Source organism: Cucumis melo, chromosome 6 (assembly GCF_025177605.1).
Source record: "Cucumis melo cultivar AY chromosome 6, USDA_Cmelo_AY_1.0, whole genome shotgun sequence".
Classification (NCBI taxonomy): domain Eukaryota; kingdom Viridiplantae; phylum Streptophyta; class Magnoliopsida; order Cucurbitales; family Cucurbitaceae; genus Cucumis; species Cucumis melo.
The window spans coordinates 11,807,015-11,817,530 of NC_066862.1; the positions used below are offsets into that span (position 1 = coordinate 11,807,015).

Sequence of the window (10,516 nt, forward strand, 5' to 3'; positions counted from 1 at the left end):
TATTTTACTAAAAAGTAGGGACAAATTCAATTTTTCATAATAAAAGTTCACAAATAATAGCTAAAAACATGCATTTTATAGCACGAATAATTGATAAACTAGTTTGATAGGTAACCAATGCCCGATAAACATATGTATAAATTGACATAATTGCATTTATTGGGCTCAACATTAAAAAAAAAAAACTATAAAAGAGTTGCATCCTAGCTAGTCTCGTTTTGTAAACTTCCATTTCACATGTTGGATATAACACTTTAATTTTGAAATTTTTAAGTTTATTTTTAAAACTGAAAATTGGAAAGGTCACACCTCCATTACTTTTCAAATGGAGATCTAGTATCTCCAGTCTTTTTGAAACCAAGCAGTCATCCAAACCCAACAGTCACACTGTTTTTCAGTTGAAGGACTTGTTTGTTTTTCTTCATAAAGTTGGTTCATAGATCAAGAAAGAATTCAGTTGCTTATAAAGGCATCACATCCACCCAACAGAGATATGTAAATATCCTCCCTCCATAATCCGAAAATACTATTTTGGTTATATGTGATTTTATTCGATGATCTTAGCTCACAATACAAATATTTATTTTTGGTATTTCTAAAAAGCTTAAAATCAGTCGTCATTTCTTTTCTTGCATCAAAGAGATTGAAAGAACAAGTTTCTTTCCCCCCTCTACACTTTTTTAGTGTTTCTGCCCATGTACTCTAAATATACAAGTCCAGTTACATAGGAAATTTTTATCTTTTACATAAAAAAAATAACGAGCTTCCATTTTACACAAACGTTAGACTCAAATGACCATAATACCCTCATTAATTTCTAGTCGTTTTTTAATTTTATTTTAAAAAGTAAAAAAATTCATAATCACAAAAGTACGGAAAAAAATTAACTTTTCTTTACTGAGCTAATTTCAAATTTTGATTTTAGGTATTTGTTATTTATTTTAGTTTGGAGCATTTAATATGAGATAATATATATATATATATATATATATTTAATTGTATGATATTCAATTTATTTAATGTGAGATAATACATATTTTTTAATCGTAAATATTTAATTTATTTTTTCTTTTCTATATTAATTCCATTTATTTTCAATTCTATCGTCATTGTTAAATGGTTTTTTACATGATTTTTTTTTTCATTTCTATGGTTTTATGTTGCTCAAGTTCTATACAAATGTATGTATGTTTTTACCATTTTTATTTTTTTATTCTACAAATTCTATAGTTTTTTTTGAAAATATACCATGATTAATTTATTTTTCATGTTAATAAACATATTAAATAATGAAAATATGCATCTCATATATTATTAGGTATATAAGATGATATATTGTAAATTTGTTATTAATTTCAATTATATATATAATGTTTATACCAAATATAATTGTAACAATTATAAAATTTTACATCATATTAAAATACATATTTTAAGTACTTTCTCATATATACACATACACATGTATATCTAATTATTTTGCATATATATATATAACAATCATAACTTCTCAACACGATTGTGCGACACTTGTTTAGCTCGATCAACAAGTCAGCCGCTCGAAATTCGGAATCCACGGACAAACTCGCGGTATGATGTAGTCTCCCTCCCCGTTCTTGGGAAAATGTTTTTATAAAACGGGAGAGAGAAAGTAAATAGTTGAAAACATCATAAAGAAAACATTGAAGACTGTCAATTGCAAAGAAAATAGATTAGCTTGCAAAGAGTGCGTGTGTGTGTATATATATATATATATATATATATATATATATCTCATATTATATAATAAACAATTGTAATAGTGTTCTAATTAAAATTTAGTATATCTCGAAAAACTTAATTAATCAAATCCAATAATATATCGAGTAATAAAATTAGTTATTAATGACCGTAATATATTCATTTCACATTCTGTATATAACATATTCATTTCACATTCTGTATATATTGAGTTTTTCGTATACTAACGTATATTGAACGTGTAGTTTCAAATTGACTTCAACGAATAATATGAAAAATATAATGTGTTGATTTAGAAACAAAACTTTAAATACAAAAATAATACTATCTCATGAATGTAATATATTCGTTCTACATCCTGTAACATGCAAAAGAGAAAATATACACAATGGTGTGATGCTTTTCACAAACATTTTGTTGCCTAAGTTTGAGAGTAAAAGAATGTGGAAGCTAGAGAGAGTTTGATAGTCGAACCTAAATTACCTTCCCCTATGAAGTTATAATAATGTATTTATAGAGAAAGTTATGCTAAAGAGTTCTTTATGGTTTTCAAGTTGCTTTAAGTTGATGGTCTAGTTTGGTTTGTGATTTATTTTCGTTTTTATGTTTTGAAAAAACAATTAAAATGTGTTTGTCATACTTGTTTTTTAGAAACGATTTAAAAAAAAAAAAACCATTGAAATGAGGGGCTTTTCAAACAAAAGAAAAAGCAGTACAATCTACAAAAATCATCCAAAGACAAAAATTCATTACACTTTATTTTTCTATGAAGTGTAAATATTTTGTTTATTTTGCTATTTTTGAAAAAATAACCTATTTTGAAAAACAAAATAAACTTGTTGTTTTCTTGGTACTAGAAATTATCAAAATACTATTTTGTTTTCAAATTCATAACTTATAATCATAAATTCTAAATTTTGAATTTGAAACCAAACATGTTTTAAATAAAAAAGAATAATTTATTTTTATTTTCTTCTCGATTATTAAAAAACATAATTTTTAAATCACAAATCAAACAAAGGTTTAAATAACTAATTCTACCAAAGGATATGCTTGATTTTGACCTCCTCTTTCGAACTATATCTTGGACCTAAAATGTTACTTTAGACCTAAACGGACTTTAACCAAAGATATGGGTTTGGATTGAGTCAAGGCAGCCCCTTTTTAGGTCCATTTCAATACGAGTTTTGCTAATTACAGAGAAATTACACTATTTAAGTTTGCAAGATTGAGTTTGTTGTGTTTGGATGACATGGTTGGATTTGTTTTCTTTTTCTTTTTAAATTATTAATTGGCTATTTTTTCAATAGATAATTTCCATATCACATTACTTAAGTTTGGGGTATTTTATAAATTTTAATTGGCTGGGTTTGATTGATTTATTGCTTTTGACTATTATATATACATATGACTTCAATATCACATTACAAGTTTCTGATATTATTTTAAATTCTAATTTTGAGAGGACATAAAAACTTCAAATTAAAAATAAGAAAATAAAACTTCAAAATTATTTAATAAATCCCTAAAGAGTAAAAAAAACATCAACTCTGATGGAATTTTGTTTATTTTATCTCACTAATCTTACCTAAATTAAAGAATATTGAAAGGACTATCAAAAGTGAGAGCCCAACTAGATTTTTGGTTAATTTGAAGTTTTATGTTACGAATCTTTTAAAAAAATATAACAAAACAACAAAATATTTATATTATGTTTGAACAACTATAGTCTAAAGTAAAATGTCTTATTACAAGTTTGACCTAATATTGTCAAATTTTTCATAAATATTCCAATGAGCCTCAATTTAAACAAATGTAAAGTCCAAAAGATCAAACTGCCCATCTTTATTATTAATAATATATTAAAAAATTAAATAACGAAAGTGAACCAAAATTTGCATTTATTAGATATTATATATAAATATGGTATGTCATTAATTCTATTATGATAATATTATATCAAAATTACCCTATAATTAAATTTCTTTTGGTGATTTTGTTCTAAAATTCTTTACTCCGTCCGATCTCTCTCCATCCATTATTTCTTATTTTGTTCATCTCTTTCAAAGTTTCCGGTGAGTAAGGGTAATGGTTATATACAAAATTTGTTAGAGTATATTAAAAATATATAGTATATTACGTAGTTCATGCTAAAATTTTTAGGGTATATGAAAAATATATAATATATTATGTAATTCATGCTTCAAATTTTTTTAGGATATATGAAAAATATATAGTATATTACGTAGTTTTCAGTTAACAAATTAGAGCATATGAAAAAATATATAGTATATTACGAAAAATATATAGTAATTATGTAGGTATATGAAAAATATAAAACGTGGGAACGGAAATGTGAAAAAATTAAATGAAATTTTGAGATATTTGTTTAAAATTAAGTATGTGATTTTTTAAATATTTCTTATTCTTATTATTATTCCATCATAATTAATTTTAAAACACAAAATAATTATTCTTTTTATTATTCCAACACAACCTTCCTTCTCATCGTTTGATCTTCATTCCTGATCACGATCTCGAAAGTCTCATCTCCCAGGGCGATGATGGAATCTCACTCGTTGATTTTGGCTTACGTGATGGCTCCCACATTTACATCTTTTTCTGTCCCTCGATGCTGATGATGGTGATGACATTGAAGCTTGCCGATTCTTCTTTACCTTCTTCTTCTGACGCCGGATGAAAATTGATGATGTTTTATGTGGCGATGAAAATAATATCGATGATTTATTATACGTTAAATTTAATAAATAAAGTATTTACATATTAGAAGATATTTTATTTAATAAATAAACTTTAATTTAAAAAATATGTTATTAGTTGATATAATTGATTGCAGCTATTAAAGATAGCTTTTATTAATGATAATCACCGAAGGGTAAAGTAACTTTTAATTTGAAAAATTGAGTATTAGTTGCTATAGTTAGCTGACATTGTTGATAACTACTATCAATGATAACTTTTAATTTGAGAAATGTGATATCAGTTGCTATCACTGATAGAAGTGATGTTGCTATCAATTGATATTCCTGATAGCTATCATAAATAATTTTTCTATATTAGTATCAACGTAAAATGATATCACTAAAATAATCAAACTTGGATTGCATTAGAAGTTGGTCTAAACTTGGATTGACCTCTGGACTTTGAATTGGATGACAATAAAATTTGATGGTTATCAAAGGTGGTATCGGAATCCACAGGTAGAGGCACTAATAGAATCAAAGGTGATAAAAGAAAAAAAAAAGTTAAAAGAAAATAAGAGCTTTTAAATTATAGAAAAATTGCATAAAGCATTTAGACTCCATTCAATTCTTCGCTCCAAACACACAAATTCATGATAAACACGAGCAACAATTATTACGTGTTCAACTTAAATTACTATATAATATTATTTTTGAACTGTAAGGCTAAAACCCCAACATCACACATCCTGTGTCCTCTCATTGATTAAAGTCACTGAAACGTTCAATATCTCCGACCGACTACACGGGGATTTTCCTCCCCATTAAAACGCCTTTTTTCCCTTTTCTCTCTTGGGAAAGTGTTCTTGTTTCCTATCCTTTCACGGATCGGAAGCTAATTACAACCTAATTCTCCGATTCCACTTTCATTCTGAAAAATTTCCGGTTGTAATTCTCTTCCGTTCGCTAGATCAGCCATTGATTCGTTTGAATTTCTCTGTTTCTCCTCAATCATCAACCAAAATGACCTCCATCTCTCTCTCCAATTCACATGCTCTTGCGCGGCCTTATCCTCATCATCTTCCTCACTCTCACCGTCAACAATGGTGTTCCCGCCCTCTGCTTTCGTCCAATTCTCTTTCTAAGCTACACCGGTTTGGGATCTCCGACCGATTCCCCGCTCGTCCTCCCTTGCCTTTGGTTCTTGCTTCTTCTGGAGCTGGCGTCGTTGATTCCTTCCCGGTTTGTCATTTCTTTCTCACATTCTTTGTTCTATTCACAACTTAATCACGAATGTGTTTTGTTTTTAGCTTATTTATTGCAAACCGCACTCTAATTAGTTTATTCACTACTACAGTAGTTATGTAGTGAATTAGGTGTTATCTCTTCTCTTCATTAAGATTTGTATGTCTGTCTTCTACCTACGTGAACAAGTATGAGCATAACCGCCAAAATATGCTTTCATTTCGGCTGTTAAGTCATAGAGAGATTATACTTTTCCTTCACGACGACTCATCCGAGGAAAAGAACCTGCACCGTCTACGATTACGCTGCAAAGTTTCAGATTGGAGCATAGAACCAAAGCAGACGCTCGAAAGTGCTTGTCGACAATTATCGATCCGATCCTATTGTTGCTGCTATATATGATATAAGCTATATGTTATGTTTATTATATGCTTTGTTTTAGAGAGGGAGAGTTTGGGGAATTGACTTTTGTTTATGGCTATTTTAGACCTGAGGTTTTAAATTTCTGTTTGACTGCTTGGCTGTCGTGTTTTGCTCTTATTTTTATCATGGTGATTTTCAGCTCAGAGGAACATATACGGTTGGTGATTTTATGACGAGAAAGGAGAATCTATATGTTGTTAAACCTACAACAACAGTTGATGAAGGTGCGATTGATTGAGAGACTAAATTTCAATTATTTTGGTTAGAGTTGCTAATGCTAATGCTAATTGGTTCTTTCATCGGCTTTTGTGCTTACAGCATTAGAGGTCTTGGTGGAAAAGAGAATAACTGGTTTTCCTGTTGTCGATGATGATTGGAATCTGGTAGAGTTTTTCCACCTTTATGTGCTTCTTGCGTGTTTTTTAATATTTCCTCTGCCAACTTACTGTGGAAGTGAATTACCAAAGTCAGGTGATCTTCTTATGGAGGGGACTGGGAAAAGGGTCCTGTTCGTTGTCAGTGTCGATGAGGATCTTGCAAATATTATCAACATTATTTTTTATTTCGTCTTTTGAGGATTTGGGGTGCGCATATGCATGTATAGTCAAAGCATTACCCTTAAGCCAGGCCAGGAATTTTGGTCCATTTATGTTAAGAGTACTGCTAGCAAAAAATCCAAAGTGCTATTGAAGCCTGGTCGATTACTCTTCTTTCTTAATAATTTGGTTTTGTGTTTTTTTGTTGCAGGTTGGAGTCGTCTCAGATTATGACTTATTAGCTCTTGATTCCATTTCAGGTATTTTAACTTCCCATAGCCCGACTTTCAACTGAAATCGCCACTACACGAGGAATTGTTCTTTGCTTATTTTTCTGTTGAAATCAGATTTCTTTCTTTTTTCATTTCTTAAGTTACTGGACCTTTTCTTTTTATTTTTCTTATTTTAATTCCTAAATTTGAGACGCTTCCTTCAAATTATTTTTGTTTTCTTATTTAGTTTACAATTGGAAAACTTTACTGTAATCACCTATTGGTGTTTGGGGTCTCCCCTTTTTTTGTTTTATCAATGAAATATTTCTTCTCTAAAACTATCAAACATTTTAGATTGATTATTTACAATGTGAACCGGAATTTAACATGTTTTCTTATTTAGTTTACAATTGGAAAACTTTACTGTAATCACCTATTGGTGTTTGGGGTCTCCCCTTATTTTGTTTTATCAATGAAATATTTCTTCTCTAAAACTATCAAACATTTTAGATTGATTATTTACAATGTGAACCGGAATTTAACATCATGTAGATTTTACAGCTGGCACGCCGGTTGAGATGATTCATTGAACTTTGTTTGATCCAAAGATGGACCAGTAACATAATGTTTGATAGTTTTGTCTAGCTGCAACTTTTTCAAAATATTTCTTGAAGCTTTCAGACAAATTTAAAATAGAAAAGAAAATCATCAGAAGTTGTTTAGTTTACTCTCTCTTGCTGGAATCTGAATGCAAAACTAGATGCTCACATCTTTATATGCATACAGTCTCTCTATCAAGTATCATAAATAAATTTCTTGCTCTCTTGACCTTATAATTTGTTCTTCATCCCACATCCTCTTGCTGCACATACACCCATCTTTTTCAATCAGCTCATACATACATAAAATTCAGTCTCTCATCTCGAAATCTCTCTTTTGCTTGCTTACTTTACTCACACTCATACCCTCCTTTGCAAAAATTTAGAATACAAACATTATTTGCAATAATCTAGGATTACAAGTTTTTGGATGACCTTGAGTCCATCATCATTCTCTGGGTCAAAATTTGGTTGTGATAATATGCAACCGTCCTCTTTAAGTGGAAAGCAAAGTAACTTTGGATTAGTGCTAAGTGGACACTCTGAATTGTTTGTTGGGAAAGGGGGAAATTTACCTTGGGATACACTTGAGAGGTCTTATAAAAGCTAGATATACAAATATGGAATAGTTGCTGACGAGTGATGACTGATTTTCTCATTTGCTGATGGCTGTATGCAAAAACTGACAATAGCCATAGCCATATTTCTAGTATTATGTCAATACTAAGTGAACATCTTTCTGAGCAGTGTTCAATGCCTCATGTTTGTTAATGTGTGTTTATACCTCGTTGATCATTTTCTTTGTATTATACTATAATCCATTTAAATCATTGCTTCTCTTAATACTATTTCCCCCCTATTATTGGCAATTAGGTGGCACTCAAAGTGATACCAATCTGTTTCCTGATGTGGATAGTTCGTGGAAAGTATGTTAGCAGTGCCATTTATCTTCTGGTTATTTGCTCTCTTTTTTTGTTTCATAAACATGAGGATTTTTAACAAATGCGCCCTCAGAAAACCTGATCAATCAAGCCGAACTGTTTGGATTGTTTTTCAGCTGAGTGAACCCAAATCATCAGTTTTTTTTTTTCGTTCTTTTAAAAAATATTTTTTTCTCCAAAATATTCTTCTCGTACTGTTGTGGGATGTGCTCCAAAATATTGTTCGATCTTTGGAGTACTCATTTCAAAAAATGAAATATTTATTGATACATTGAACTACTGCTTTCGGTTAGTGGTGTGAAAACTGGTGAATAGGTTCTTAAATTATTACAATTCTTACTGTTACTAACAAAATGTTGAAATAAATAACTTCAGCTTATTATTATTTTTTATTGAAGAAAACTAAGTTCTAACTCTAACACCTAACCCAACCAAAATACTACTAAAGCCGGATTGGGGTTTCACTCTTATCTGATCAGGTTTATTTGGTTGGACGAATTGCAACTGAATATTTGTGTTTGGTTCAGAATGTTGTCTAACTGTGTTCAGCATTTCAGCTCAATTTAATGCATGGACACCTTCAGTAGTTTACATATAGGCGACTTTTCCCGTTTTACTTGGTTTTCCTTTTCTTTATGGTTCCAAAGTCGTTATGTTTAGATTTTCGATATTGCCAGAAATTAGCTCTAACATTGACCGCACTGATTTAAGTAAAATCTTTTGGAGAGAGATTAGCTCTGGTATCGACATCTTGATTAAATAAATTAATTTGAGAAAGAAGAGTCACTGAATTTAGCCCTGCCATTGACACCCCTTTATTAAGTAAATTTCTTGAAGAAATTAGAATCACACGATCATCATGACCGTGAATTATGTGGATTGGTGGTTCCCCGCCATTTTTTAATTAAAAATTGATGGAAGTTTATTTTTTCTGATTATGGTTGCCAGACATTCAATGAGATCCAGAAATTGCTCAGTAAAACAAATGGTAAAGTTGTTGGAGACCTAATGACATCTTCTCCACTAGCTGTTCGTGAAACTTCAAACTTAGAAGATGCTGCCAGGTAATCATTTTATATTTCTCTCTTTTGCATTAATTTACCATCTTATTCTACAGAATCCATGGTTTCACCGATGTTCGACCTGGATATTTAATCAATTATTTCTTTTAAGTATGCAATTTCTTTTATTCTACTTTTTTTGTACATTCTTAAAAAATTAAACAAGTAGTTTTTTTCTCTATTTTTGTGACTTTATTCAACCATCATTTTTCACCACCCTGATTTCTTTGATTGTGGAGTAAAATATTTACTAATTAATCTGTGGCTACTGAGGTTTGAAACTATCTATTGTTTATAGGTTGTTGCTTGAAACAAAATATCGTCGATTGCCGGTAGTCGATGCTGATGGCAAGTTGGTAGGAATATTTATTTTTCTATTCTTCTTTAAAGCGCAATAAAATTTAAAATCTCAATCAATCTTAGTTACTTCTGTTTAAATGTTAAAGGTGGGCATCATTACTAGGGGAAATGTTGTTAGAGCTGCTTTGCAGATAAAACGAGCTGCTGAGAGGTCAACGTAATTCTAGAAATATTCTCAGGTGCCACTTTGAGGTAAATGTTACTAGGAAGTGTATCATTATTTGTAGATCACGATTGTAGTTCCTTATAGTTTACACAGGGTTTGTATTGTTACAATTATCTGAATTTGTGTTTTCCATCCTGAAGTAAACTAGAGCTTGAAAGGGAAGTTTATTGATTCTCTAAGATTCTTTCTTCCCAATTTCCTAACTAAGAAATGTTGATCTATGTCAATATTTGGGTACCACCAGCATTTCAGGTTATCCCTCTGAAAGATTTCTCTATTAAGTTTGTCATTTTAGTTGGAACCTCATTTTATAAATTTTCCTAAACATTTTGAATATAATTAGCATCTGTGTACTTCTCTCTCTCTTTGGGTTTAGAGCTCGAGTTTTAAATGTGAGACCTATCCCTAGTGTTATACTGTGACTTCCCTTAGGAATTATGTAGTTTGATTTTGAATCTCTAACTTTCTGGTTGATGTTAGTTTAGGTTGACTTTGAGATCACTTAAAACGTAACGGAGAAAAGAGAGTAAT

General features: G+C 30.3%; 1 protein-coding gene across 2 annotated transcripts; it reads left to right on the forward strand.

The window, feature by feature from the left end:
- Window positions 1-5,066: 5,066 nt before the first annotated feature.
- LOC103496172 (CBS domain-containing protein CBSX2, chloroplastic-like) lies at window positions 5,067-10,164 on the forward strand. 2 transcript variants are annotated; one of them, XM_051086725.1, is made up of 9 exons: window positions 5,156-5,684; window positions 6,250-6,334; window positions 6,429-6,493; window positions 6,582-6,767; window positions 6,858-6,906; window positions 8,331-8,383; window positions 9,347-9,462; window positions 9,758-9,815; window positions 9,906-10,164. In XM_051086725.1, the coding sequence occupies exons 1-9, from the start codon at window positions 5,466-5,468 to the stop codon at window positions 9,978-9,980; spliced, it is 906 nt and encodes a 301-aa protein (XP_050942682.1). In that variant the 5' UTR covers window positions 5,156-5,465; the 3' UTR covers window positions 9,981-10,164. The 2 variants fall into 2 exon arrangements, with proteins under 2 accessions (XP_008456144.1, XP_050942682.1); XM_008457922.3 differs by lacking the exon at window positions 6,582-6,767 and having other exon boundaries at window positions 5,067-5,684.
- The last annotated feature ends 352 nt before the right edge of the window (window positions 10,165-10,516 follow it).

Coding starts and splice junctions, on each gene's coding strand:
- LOC103496172 (XM_051086725.1), top strand. CDS start 5,466: ATGACCTCCATCTCTCTCTCCAATTCACATGCTCTTGCGCGGCCTTAT. Junction 6,768..6,857: donor TTGGTCCATTTATGTTAAGA/GTACTGCTAGCA, acceptor TTTTTGTTGCAG/GTTGGAGTCGTCTCAGATTA. Junction 6,907..8,330: donor AGCTCTTGATTCCATTTCAG/GTATTTTAACTT, acceptor ATTGGCAATTAG/GTGGCACTCAAAGTGATACC.